This window comes from Carettochelys insculpta, chromosome 4, assembly GCF_033958435.1.
Source record: "Carettochelys insculpta isolate YL-2023 chromosome 4, ASM3395843v1, whole genome shotgun sequence".
Lineage (NCBI taxonomy): Eukaryota > Metazoa > Chordata > Testudines > Carettochelyidae > Carettochelys > Carettochelys insculpta.
The window spans coordinates 97,285,266-97,299,269 of NC_134140.1; the positions used below are offsets into that span (position 1 = coordinate 97,285,266).

Genomic DNA, 14,004 nt, shown 5'->3' on the forward strand with positions numbered 1-14,004 from the left:
TAGTGACGTTTCGCGCGTTCCACCACCGCCCCGTGGCTCTGCATCCCGCTCGCGCCCCAGACAGCTGCACGAGTTTAGCTCTGCCGGGCCCAACGCCAGTCTCGCGCTCGCGTTCGCGCTCTCTCTCGCGTACGCGCGCGCGTGCCGGATACTCGAGCGGCGGTTAAGCCGCAGGGAGTGTCTGATTCTAATTCGCGGGTTTGGCGCGAGCTTGTGAGGGTGACGTGTCCTGCGACTGACCAATCGGCGCTGGCAGAGGAGGGGGCAGAATGTGCCTCGCCTCCTCGCTCGTCCCTCATGCCCGTATGGGGAGGAGCCGGCGCTCGCTTAGTGATGGCGGACGATGGGGATGGGCAACTAAGAACTGAGGGCAGCAGCCCTGGCGGCCTGGGGGGTGGGGGCGCAGAAGAGCCGCCCGCGGCGGCGGCGGGAGGCTGGGTCCTGGGCGGCGGGATGCTGCTGAATGTGGGGCTCTTGGTGCTGGTACTGCTGGCGGCCTATCGGCTCTACCTGCGCTGGGGGAAGCGGAGCGGCCCGGGGGGCACGGCCCAGCAGAGCCAAGCTGCCTCCCTGCCCCGCATGAAGCGGCGGGACTTCACGCTGGAGCAACTACACGAGTACGACGGGGCCCGCACCCCTCGCATCTTGCTGGCCGTCAACGGCAAAGTCTTCGACGTGACCAAAGGCAGCAAGTTCTACGGGCCTGGTGAGCAGCCGGCGGGGGCCGCGGAGGCGGCCTTGCGTCTCCCAGCTGCTCTCAGGCTGGGGCGGGACCGTGGCCCCCGGGCGCAGCACACTATCCCTTCAGGCGCGGGAGCCTCGGCTGGGCCCGAGCGCCCTTGGCGGGGAGCAGGCATTCGGCGTGACACCCCCGCCCGCCCGCGGTCTGTGACTGGCGGCTGCTCGTGGTCCGTTGGAGTCTGCTGTGGGAATGGGAGGGTTGGCAAGGCGCGCGTGGCGTGAGCCATGTGGCTGGGCGGGTAGGGGGCGTTCAGAACTAAGCTGCTGCCCACGCTGCTTGTCTCCGCCGCCAGCCTGTGGGCTGCCTGCTTGGGGATTGCCACATGGGAAGGGGTTTTGCAGACTTTGCTCTCTCTCTCTGGGCTTGGAGCTATAAGCCTCACTGTCAGCACTCCTGCTCGGTGAGCTCCGCCGGAGAGATAGAGGCCCATCTGTGAAATAGTTGCAGTTGTGAATGGAGTGGACTGTTTCCGCTCGTGTTTATCTTAGCGTGCATGGGTAGTGTCGTTTCGCAATCTGTCCTAATAGAGCGTAGGTTAAGGTGTATGATGATGATGTCTTATGGACTTCATTCTAGTTTTAATAGCTGGAAATTGCACTTAAAAAAGCAGTCGTGTAGCACTTTAACGACTAGCAAAATGATTTATTAGACGAAGAGCTTCCGTGGGACAGGTCTGCTTCTTCAAAGAAAGCTCATCACCTAATAAATCATTTTGTTAGTCTTTAAAGTGCTACATGACTGCTCTTTTGCTTTGTTAAAATGCAGACTAACATAGGTATCTCACTGGAAAGCGCATGGAAGACTTGCTTATTTTATGGTGCAAAATGATTTCTTCTGTTGTTGATATTACACATTTTAATCTTGGGATAATTGGGTTGTAAGAGTTCAGATAGCGGTACCATTTATGTAGTGTTTATACGTTTAAACTATTGTATTGGGGAAAGGGTGGCCTGTGAGGTGGAGTTTTCAGGAGCTAAATTTAAATAAAATGATTAAACTGAATGTAGTATTGCAGGCCGTGTACTTTAGAGAGACAAGGTGGGGGAAGAAGTAGCTTTTTTTGGACCAGCTTTTGTTGGTGAGAGAGACATGCTTTTGAGCATGAGCTGTTCTTCATGGCTGCAGTTGTAATAGAGAGGTAGCCCTGTTAGTCTGTATTCTAACAAAACAAACGTAGTCACATAGCACTTTAAAGACCAACAGAATAAATTATTAGGTGATGAGCTTTCATGGGGCAGACCCACTTACAGATCTGGAGAAGTGGGTGTGCCCCATGAAAGCTCATCACCTGGTAATTTATCTTGTTAGTCTTTAAAGTGCTGCATGTTTGCTATGCTGGGGATTCATCCTCTGTCTCACCCCTAAAGGTGAGGTGGAACAGGTTGCTGAGCGTTAAGTAGTTAACACTTACTTCGGGGACCATTTGAGGTATGCTGGGGTGTTGACGCCGGCAAGACAAAAACTGAGTTAGTGGGTTACAGATTGTCTACTAAGCCATAAATCTAGGTCTCTGGGCAGTCTATGATCTGACATCTGATGAAGCAGATCTTTGGCCACGAAAGCTTATGCTTCAGAATATTTTATAGTCTGTAAGATGCCACAGGACTTCTTGTTGTTCTGGACAGTCTGTGATTTTTTTTCAATTGGAATTTAACCTCCCAGGCTCATCTTTTGGAAGTGTCCTGCGGGTTTCTTTTGAGGATGAGGACTGACCATTTTCTGATGCTTGTTCATTCACAGGTGATAGGGTGTCTTTAATCTTTTATTGTTTTCTTGTGGGAGTTGACTTGAGAGGTGTGCAATTCAGCAGACTTGAGAATTTTTTTTAAGTAGGTGTGACACCTTTTCTCTCTGTATGGAGAAATGGCAGGAGGCTCATTTTCGTCAAAAGGGGCAGTGTCAAGTTAAACAGTGTGGTGTTAAAAAAGAAAAAGTGTTGCCTTTATTACTAATAATATGATAAGCCTTAGATTTATAAAATTTGTTTCTTTTCAGCATTCCTGATGTCTACTTTTGTATTTGAGACCAAATAAACTAGAGTACTTAACTTGACTTTCTAGTTTTTATCTGCTGTATAGCATATAAACGCAAACCTCTGTAACTGAACTTCAAGTAAATTAAAGTATTTTTTCTACTGTGTTCAGGTAGTCCTCGGATTTAGTCAAACGGCACTTTATCTGACTTACAACTGTAAGTTTTTAATTTGATGTTTGGTCTTGCAGTCGAGTAGACTGCAGTTCTGACTTATGAAGCAAATTTAAGGAACCAATTGTGTTGTAAGTCTGAGGATTGCCTGTATTGTAAAATCCTCACAGAGTCTGGGCCTATGCTGCCTGGTGAGAACCTCTAATGTAGGTGTCAGCAAACTTTTTATGTTGGTCCCCCTTTTTCAGCCCTGCAGTTAGCAGTCAAAACAACCTGCAGGAGGACCAAAGGAAGGAATGCAGTGAGGGGGATGCTCAAGAAGGGGGTGCTCAGAAGCTCCAAGAAGTATCCCCAAGGGGAAGGGGTGCTCGGGGGTGGGGGAGAACCCTAGGAAAGTACCAAGGAGGGACCCCAGGAGGGTACTTTACCAAGCCAGGAACTCACTGGTTGTCCCTGTTGTGTGATGCAGAGCCTCTGCACTTTGTGATTGGCCCAATGGCTGGGAGGGGAGGGGTGGGGTGTCCTTTGGTGACAGCAGTGGCGGAGGCCACATGGGAGAAAGCAGAGGGCTGGTGAGGCAGCAGGGGAAGGCAGGGTAAAAAACCTGTTGCGCTATGCCCTGCCTTACAAAATTAATGCCCCCCACTCTGTGCAGCCATGCTCTAGTAGACATTAAATAAAATGAAGAAATCAGAATACATTGTGATAGATATATGAATTATCTTCTGTTTCTGTCAAGCTTCATAGTTTAATTTTTGTGTATTTCCTGTGTTTTTTTTTTAATATAGTACATATGTGCATAGAATATGCATGTTGAAAAGTTAGGAAGGGTGCTGTAATCCAAGTAACTTAATGGAATAATTTTAAAATACCTTCTATATTAAAATTGTCTAAGATAAGTATCATGATTAGTCTGCACCACAAACCCTTCTTAATAGTGTGCGTCAGGAGGAACCCTATCTTCCTTGGAAATTGGATGGTTTTCTGACTGCTGTCAGCAACTGTTATCCCTGAACTAGTGCTAATAGTGGATTAATTTCTATTGTACATGGACAAACCATTTTAGCACTGTTATAGAAATCTGTTAGTCTCTTCACAGTGCGGAACACATTTTTGCCCATCTATAGTACTCTTCAGACTTCTTAATGGTTCTGGTTCAGGGAGACTACTGAATACTAGTGAAGGCCCAGTCTTGGTTTACAACATGTCAGACTCTCTCTAACTTACTGTTTTTGACCTAAATATAAAAAGTCTGCTTATGAAACAGTAGATCAAAACAGTACCTTCCAGTGAATTAGTTGAGAGCAGAACCATGGGTCACAAGGGGACCTAACTACTATTGAAAACCTAACTACTGATGAAGGTTACATGATTCGATTTTAGGGGTGGCTAATTCAAATGGTCAGATGCTTTGCTGAAAAGATTGTGTGCAGAAATAACACTAAATTTATGTTGATTGAGTTTAGATAGCATTTAAGTTACAGATTGTGTCGCTGATAAACAAAATTCATTACAGCTAGGTAGCATATGTACCTCAAGGATGAATAAATCAGTTTTACCATAGCTGTGAAACAGGTCTCTAGGCTTGTTGTTGGTTTGGTATATTTTTCTTGGCATTATCAATAAGTCACTTTCATGGGAGCTCATAGTGATCTCCCAGAAGAGGGAGATTGTGAAAGCTTGATGATGTGCTTTATTTTGACACTCTCTCAAATCTGTACACTCAGTGAGTTGGCTGGCTTCTCTGGAGTTTTTGTTAAGTCTAGAGACTGGAGTGGTGTTTCAGTGAATAATAAAAACAGGATTTTTCATCTTAAGACAAGACAGTGAATTTGTGAAAGTTAAGATTGCATCTTTGTTTTGTCATAGTGAAGGTTGTAACCAGCTATCTCTAAAGATACCGTATTGACTAGGTTCCTGCTCTTGGGTACAGTAAACCCTTGAGATACGCACAGTTAGTTGCCCCTGGCTCCCAGCTCCGCAGCACTGTCTGGAGCTAGGAAACTGACCAGGGCTGCCACCCTGCTCAGTTTCCCCTCTCTGCAAGTGGAGGGGAACCAGGAGTAAGGGACATCGACACACATCTGATTTCGTTAGGGAAGTAAGTCAATTCTGATACATTTATACTAGCTATGCAAATGCTGTAGCTAGAATTGTGTATCTGAAATTGACTTATTTCTCTAGTATAGACTAGAGGAAACTAGTCACACTATAGTAAACTCTTCTTCAGCCAGTATTCAGTCAATCAGTACTCTCAAATAACTGGTGCTGCCACCAGGTGGTATCCCAGCACCTAGGCTGGGGTCTACTGAGCACTGGCAGAAAGTGCGGCAGGACAGATAGTCAGAGAATGGGGAGCCAGCCCAGCCCAACCCAGCCTACCCTCCATCCATGCGGCAGCATGGCCAAGGCCTGATCTGCTGAGCCCCAGTGGAGACCAGGCTGCCAAGGGCTTCGGGGAGAGGAGCATAGCTGTCATGTATCCCCACTGTCAGAACTGGTGGCAAGGGATCCCTCTGTATTTACCATAATGTTTTCATATCTGGCAGCCTCCTGGTCCCAGGCCTGGAGCAGCCCATGTGAGCTGGGGGGGCAGTGGCAGGGAGTACCCAAGTTACCTGACTCCCACTGCTATTAGTATCTTGCAGGTGTGGCTCTGGTGCCAACAAACAAAAAATCTGTCTCAGCAGCATCAGCACAGATTCCCCAAGGCACTCAAGTCCACTAGTGCTCCACAGTCAGCATTTTTTTAGTTATTTTGAAGCTGTCCCAGAGATTTTGCAAACTTGCTTTGTTTGGTTGGTTTTTTGTTTGGTTGGTTTTTTTTAAGGAATAGTTATTTTACTACAGGCTGTATAGAACCAATGAGGATGCTGTTGTATTTCTGATGTTGTACAGTGAGGTGGAAACAGGATCAGAATTTGCACACTGTACCCTCTAACATCTGATAAAATGACCAGACTCGGGGGATTAGTCTGAAGCTGTCTGTGACTGAAATTTGTGATAAAATAGTTTCCTTGTCAAACAACTTGTTCTAATTTAATGTTAGTCAAACGGCTATATTTTACAGGGATAATATAAACTTCCTTCTGGCAAACACAGCATCTCATTTGATATATTGCAAAAAACTACTACTGTATACTCTCATTTTATGCATACTGAGTACCGTTTTAATGTAGGTGTCTGTGGCCAACTCAAATTTGACTTCAGTTTATAGTCAGTGATGGAGTTTGAGGGGACAAACCATTAAAGTCCAAGAATCAAGATTTCAATTAATTTAATTACATAAATTGGAAATGTGGGTGGTAGTGATGATAGGTTCTGAATACAGCAGGGTACCCCAACTACTGCACTTGCATATAATTTTTTTAAAATATGCCAACTTAAAAATAATTAGGCCAAGAAATTAAGACTGACACTAGTGTCTTCTCAAACCTGTTAACTTGCCTGCTCTTAAATTTTCATTTGAGACATGAACTGAACTTGGGAGATACAGGAAACCAGTTTCTAACAACATGTGCTTTAGAGAAAGTAGTAATCATACTGAATGTGACAGGTCCAGGCTAGTTCTCAGACTCCCTCAGTTTAAGAATGGAGTTATGAAATGCTGGAGCAAGCCCATGGATTTTTAAATTTTATATGTATAACTTGGATTGGAAAACATATTCCCAACTATACATACAAATTAATAGGGCTCAAATGAGCTGTTACTAATCAAGTGATCTTGGAGTCATTGTAGATGGTTTTCTGAAAATATCCACTCAAAGCATAGCAGCAATCCAAAAAGCTAAGAGAATATTGGGACTCATTAAGAAAGTCAGGATAAGACAGGCAATATCATATTGCCTTTATATAATAGTATGTCCACATTTTCAATATTGCATACAGAGTTGGTCCCCACCATCTCCTTCTCGCTCAATATTTCTTCAGTGTGGAAACGAGACAACTGTGGAGAGCTATCTGAGGTCCATAAAATCATGACTGGTGTAGGAAAAATAAACAAATGTTGTTTACTCATTACTTCCTAGGGACCACCAAATGAAATTAATAGGCAGCAGGGTTCCAGCAAAAGGGGTTTTCTTTTCACACAGCACAGAGTCAACCTGTGGAGCTCATGCCAGAGTATGTTGTGAAAAGGAAGAACTAGACAAGTTCATGGCGGATAGGCCTGTCCATGAGGATAGGCAGGGATGATGATGTTAGCTTCTGTTTGCCAGAAGCTGGGAATGGGTGACGGGGGGGTGGATCATCTGATGATTATCTGTTCTGTTCATTCTCTATAGGGCACCTGGCATTGGTGCAGTTCTGAAGTAAATTTATTTAAAAGAACATTTTTGAACTGGATTCTGAAATCAATGTGGGTGATGTATTTATGGGCGTATAAGAACTTGGGATGTTGGGAGGGTTCTTGTCAGAAAACCTTACCTACAAATTTAATCGAATGTATTGACTAGCCACTAAGATATTAGGAGAGAGGAAGAAATTAGGGCTGCCAGTCATGATTAATCACACTTTGAATTACATGGCTAATAGAATACAAATTGAAATGTATTAAATATTTTGAATGCTTTTTTCTATTTTTAAATGAATTTCAGTTAAGGGAATACAAAACATGCAGTGTTCAGTTTGTTACCAATATTTGAACTGTAAAAATGATCAGTAAAAGAAATAGTATTTTTCATTTCTTCTAATACGAGTACTATAGAACAATCTCTAGCCCGAAAGAGCTACTTACAGATGTAGACACTTTTGTTATATAACTGTACTGAAAAAGAAAAACTTAATGTAAGCTTTAGAAGCCACTTTAGAACCTACAGATCCACTCAATCCATCTATAGTGGTGAACTTAAACAGAATTTTTTTTCTAGTCCTATCTCACCAAGACTTTGTCAAATTTGAAGAGTGTCCCCAAAAATCTTTTATTCTTACTATACAGTAAACCCTCAATTTAACAGACTATGGGGAGGAAGGGGTATCTGTTAATTCCAAAAGTCCATTATATCCAAATGGTTATACTGTACGATGATGCATTGACCTTCCCAGCCCATCACTCACTCCTGTCTTCCGCTGCCCTCTTCTCTTCCTCCCCCATTCTTCCCCTCACACGTCCATCTTCCTCTCCCAATTACCAGGAGAGGAACTGAATGCCAGCCTGGCTCCTTCCACCTCCTGCACCTCTCAGTGCTGCGGCTCATCCGGGCCCCAGGTCCAAGCCACCAGCGTAAAGGTAGAGCTTGGCTGCTCCCAGCAGGCAGCAAGCCTCCCGCACCATGGCTGCTGCTCAGTGACATTGCAGGCAGCGGTGGCTAGGCACAGACATGCTCCATGCACACAGGGCTGGGGGAGGAGAGCTTCTGCTTTCCACCGCAGCCCACCGGCTTCTCCGGCGGTGGCTCTGTTAAGTTTATTTGGGGGGGAGCAGTGGTGGGGGTTGGCAGACAGTTTCTGTTATTTCTGAAGTCTGTTATATCAGGGTCCGTTAAATCAAGGATTCACTGTATGAGACAGTTGAGGTGGAAAACTCTTTCAGAGTATTGGGAGGGATTGTAAAATTCTGGTTTGGAATAAAAAGCAAGTTATAAACCTTAATAGAGGAAACTCTGGTATGACTGGCAAATAAAAGGAATTTGGCAGTTGCTCATCTGATCCCTCACTATAACCTTATATTGTCATCCCCTTAGGCTACACTATTATAGGTAGGACATTTTACCAAGTCAATTACTATTCTTTCTGGCTTGTCTTTATTTCACTCAGGAGTTCTACTCTTAATTTTTTTTTAGTAACAGAGAGGAAGCCGTGCTAGTCTATACGCTATCAAAACAAAAAGCAGTCAAGTAGCACTTTAAAGACTAGCAAAATAGTTTATTAGGTTTTTTTTTTTTAGCTTTGTCCTATCTAGGACTGAGAAGCTGCATACAATGCCTAAATGCCAAGAATCGGAGGGGTAGCCGTGTTAGTCTGGATCTGTAACAGCAACGAAGGGTCCTGTGGCACCTTTGTAGACTAACAGAAAAGTTTTGAGCATGAGCTTTCGTGAGTCTGTGCTCACGAAAGCTCATGCTCAAAACTTTTCTGTTAGTCTACAAAGGTGCCACAGGACCCTTCGTTGCTGTTATAAATGCCAAGAGTATCTTCAGTCTGTATTTTCTGGCTACTAGTGCTATAGCTGTGCAAAGCTTTACAGAAATACAGAATAATGTAAACTAATTAAATTTAAACATAACATGTATTTTCCTCCTTGATGGTTGGTAATGGCACTCTAGCAATTGCTGGTATGGACACTTGTACCTGAGCTGTACCACTTCTTCTATTGCTAGTTTGAACAATCGATAGTTATACCTTTAAAGTATAAGTGGTTTGGAAGTGGTAGTCTTATGCATTGTTACGTTAGACCTGTCATGATCTAGAGATGATACTCCTTCTCCCCGTTTAGAGACCCTCTCTGACCCACTGCATGTCCCTTTAGTTCCCACAGGAGTTAATGGGAGGAGGAGCTTGGAGCTGAGATTCTAGGCGTTGTAGGGGAGTGGTGGTGAGCCAAGACACCTCCACAAAATGTAGGACCCCCCCCTACACTTTGTCTATGTGGGCAGAGAGTAAGAGACGGAGGCAATTTGGGGGGCGTCCAGCAATGAAGTGAGGCTGTTGGTGTTTTAGAAGTATTATGAGGAAGGAGTTTGGTGGGAGGAGCGTTGGAGCGGGGATATAGTGGAGGGTTGAGAGGATGTGTAGCAGAGCAGTCTGGAGAAGTATTGCCTTTCAGTGGACTCTGTTTTGTGGGCCTGAGGGTAAAGGGTGCAGAATTTGAAGTCCTGGGAGTAAAATGGAGTGGGGGGGAGAGAAAGGCAGTGGGGTACAGAGGGAGAAGATCTGAGGACCAGGATAGGTGTTGTGACGGAAGGGGGACTGCACAGTTGTAGGGGAAGGGTACACGTTGCAGGTCAGGGCGTGAGCTGGGTACTGCCTGGCTACCAGACTGGATTGCACTGGGGAAAAAGGGAGGCAGAGTACATGACACCCAACTGCTGCTTCTTAGCTCCTATCTTGCATGGTTGGGTGGTCTTGGCTCCCTTCTCTAGATGTTGTGATCTCTGGTGGTAGTGGTATGCCCAATTTGTGTGACCTTGTTCATTGCATCACAGTGCCACTCATGATCTGACCAGACCTTGGTTATCATGATTAGAGTCCTGTGCAGCTATAAAATTGGTATCTGCATCGTCTTCTGCAAAAATGATCTGTTAATATCCACAAATTTGAAGGGTTCTAGATAAACTGTTTTTGTATCCACATCCAAATCTATACCTGCAAAAATGATTCACAGATTTCCATGGATTTGCAGGGTTCTAATTATGATGCAGAAGCTACTGGGAAAACCTCAGCAGTAGTGTGACTCTATACCTGGGTGCAAAGCCTGGAGCAGGGAGCTGAGTCCAGCCAAACATGCAGCCCTTTATGTTCTGGTGAACCAGTTTTGGCCTGTGAGCCACAGGTTGAAAAAAATCATGCGTTAGATAATTACTGTAAAATCATTGCAAAAGATATGGAACCACCAGTCTTTTACTTGGAAAAAGACTAGCTATAAAGAAGTGGTTCATTTTAATTTAATAGTTTGGAAATGATGGATTATTGAACAATACAATGATGGATTTAATGGGGAATTTAGAACTTGTGATGCATCCCTATGCAGACTTTTGATCCTTCAGTTCTAACAACTCTTCAATGTAATGTTTTTAGCAGTTTCCTGCTGTGATATTGTAACTTAAACTGTGCAGGTGCAATTAGGGAGTAGCTAGGGCCTGTGATGAAACAGGAGGGTAGTTCTGGGAGGGCCCTTCTCTCCTCAGCCTGCAGTTGCTGTTTGCCATGTGACTGTCTAGGGCTGTCCCTGTGGGTGGGGGGGGGCGCATAGGGCCTGGGGCAGCAACTCCTTCCCTCCCCAGTACCCCAGGCGCAGAACCCAGAGCAATCCTCCTGCTGCAGACCCTGCCTCTACTGTGCCCTTTTCTCCCAGCCCCATGCATGCTTCTCCCCCTTACCCAAAGCCAAGTATAATGGGGCCTAGCATGGGGTGGCAGCAGGGGTCGTGACCCCTCCATCACCAAGGTGGCAGGAGCTGGAGCAACCCAGCAGCTTGCTCTGCCCTGCCCTGCCCTGCCGCCCCCTCTCAGCCTACTGTGCTGTTTCACTGTGGTAGCAGGAAGAGGAGTACTGTAGGGCTGGGGTTAGGGCAGTCGGCTTCCTGCTGTTGTGAGAGGGGAGTGGAGCAGGCTGCCAGGTTACATAAACTACATTCACATGGTGAATGTGTGTTGCAGAGAGTGGGGATGGGGGGGAGGGAGGGGAGAGTTGGGCCGCTGCTGCTGCTGCCCTTTACTCAATGTGCCTGACTGATGGCATGAGTTAAAGCAGTAGCAGTCCTACACTTCCCGGCTACAGCATTCGGCCTCTGGCTTGTGAGTGGGAAGGATGGAGTGGGGAAGAAAGAAGGTTAGGTGTTTATATAGAGCTGCTCCACTTGGTAAGGCACTGCAGTTTGGGGAGACGGGGGCAATGGGCTCGGGGCTCTAGCCCCACAGGAAGTGTCTAGGCCCCCGGTTGAGAACTTGTGTTCTAGAGAAAGCATGTATATGTCTTTATTTGAACATCAGGCCATCAGCTAAGGAGCTTGTAAAGCATACTACATCCTTCTTGCCTTGAAGAGCTTACAATCTATTCTGAACTAACTAGGCAAATATATAGAAGCAAATTCAGAGTAGGGGAGGGAGAACAAAGTTCCATCATTTAACCACCTCCCCAATACAGGAAAAAGATGTACAACTCTTAAGCTGCTTTAAGCTTTGTTCTGCTGCCTACTGACCATAAATACTTTAAAATGACTTTTTGTTTGCTGATTGTTACTCAAGACAGAACAGTAACAAAAGAAAAACATCCTTGTTTAAATGCAAACTTAATATTGCTAAAAAGGTATTTCCTATTTAGAACTATTTAATTTTCACATTTTTGAGTTAAATAGCTCAGCTAAGTCACTTTTGTAATTGGTCATAAATACGTACTGCTAAACCCACTGCATGCCATAAACTATTGCTCTTTGTAATAATTATTCTAATAACCTAGTGCTTTTAAATATTAGACTGTTTTTTCAATTATTTAGCAATATTTGACTAATTTACCAATTATTTTGATAAGTCTAATGACTAGCATTGTTATATAGTTAGCATTCACAAGAGGAAAAGACTAAAACTAGTTACTATTGTGTATTGTTTATTCCCTGCCAGTCTTCCTAAAGACCTATTTGCAATAGGCTAAAATATAAAAGAAAATTATCCTTGAATTTGAGTGTCCAATATGATGCTGGATGCTGATTTTCTGAAGTTCTGAATCAAAATCAAATAAGTCCAAAGGGAGCTATGGGTGATCAGCCTTACTTATCTAAAATTAATGAACACATCTAAAAAATCTAACCCTAGCGTCTATAGCAATGTTGGTGCCTCTTGTGCAATAGACTACATCACTTATGACACTTTATCTCGTTTTGTTTCTTTAGCTTCTTAAGACGCTTAGCTCTGTTTGCTTTATTTTTTTTTTAGGAACTTATAGTTTGTGCTATCTGTACAAAATTATATCCATTTTTAGATGTTAGTCTGCTGTCCAGGTTCTTGTTTAGAACTCTTCACCATGGTCTCAAGCACGTTTTGTGTACCCATGTACTTGATTACATTGCCATGGACTCAAAAGAGGTAAACCAAATTTTTCTGAAATGATTGATTTGTGACTGGTATATAACTTTCTCCAAGAGAGTGAGCATGTTCTGAATGAACTGCATTGTGCACAAAGTTTATATTATAGGAAGGGATAATCAGGTTGTAACGTGATGCTCTAAATGGCTATTAATCAGCCACTTTGTGTGTAAATTTTCAGCACCCAAATCAATGTTGAAGTGTTACCTAGATTTTTGGACTGTTTGTTTTGCTTGGACTGAGTTGTTGATCAATGGATCTCATCTTCTGTGACGCTGTTGGTGAGCGATTAAACCAATCCTTGATAAGCAAAGCTGATTACAGATGCCACGTTAAAAAATCACCTACTGCAGGTGTTGTACATTCTTTTTTGGATTCTATGCTCTTCCTGTAGTGCCTACATATGCTGACTTCAAAAGCGTTTAAGAGCCTGTACGGTTGTTTGCTGTCAGGACAGTCTTTCCTGAACTAGAGTTTCCAGATCATTGGGAGATATGCCACATAACTTCACGTGGGCCTTTAAGATGTCTTTATAGCACTTACAGTACAATCACCAATAGTGCGCTTTCCATGAGCCAAGCTGGTCATAAAAGACCATCTTGGGTATCCATATATCATCCATCCTCATAACATGACCAAACCAGGGAAATTGTTTGTTCATAAGCACTGCTTCCATGCCCATGACACCATACAGTTTAAGAACCTCTGTGTTAGGAATTTTGTTCCACCAATTCATATGGGAATCTTCCTCAGACAGAACATATGGGATTGATGGAGTTTCAAAACATGGCGGCGATATATTGTCCATGACCCTGAGCCATACAGTGGGATGTTCACGATGACTGCCTGATAAACTGCTACCTTGGTATGGAGTTTAATACCATGGTTATTCAATAGATGTTTGGTCAATTTTCCAAAGGCAGTGCTGGTTTTGGCTAATTGAGCAGATACATGATTCACAGTTATGCTAGAGGACAGTGCACTTCCGAGGTAGCAGAACTTGTCAACAGCCTTAAGGACCATGCCAGCAGCAATGACCATTAGAGTTCTGTGCTCTTTCCAGACAGGCTAAGACGTAACTTCTGTCTTCTTGAGGCTCACTGAGAGTCCAAAGCCGTGAGTAGAAGTAACAGAGCAATCAAAAAGTTCCTGTTCCTCCTTCACTGAATGAGCCAACAATGCACATTCATCAGCAAACAGAAGGTCACAGATAGTTGTAGTAACCACTTTAGTATGAGCCTTAAGCCTCTGAAGATTTGAAAACAGTGCCATCTGTTTGGAACTGAATAGGTATACCCAACGTGCAGTCCTTAAAAGCAACTAACAGCAGCATTGAAAAGTAGATGTTGAACAGGAAACGAGCAAGGATACAACTTGGCT

At 44.1% G+C, this 14,004-nt stretch overlaps 1 protein-coding gene across 1 annotated transcript in view; it reads left to right on the forward strand.

The window, feature by feature from the left end:
- Positions 1–283: 283 nt before the first annotated feature.
- PGRMC2 (progesterone receptor membrane component 2) overlaps positions 284–14,004 on the forward strand; it is a 29,498-nt gene continuing 15,777 nt past the window's right edge. Inside the window, exon 1 of the mRNA XM_074993313.1 lies at positions 284–706. Within this exon, the coding sequence (XP_074849414.1) occupies positions 298–706 (409 nt within the window). The 5' untranslated portion in view covers positions 284–297. The remainder of the gene's footprint in view (positions 707–14,004) is intronic.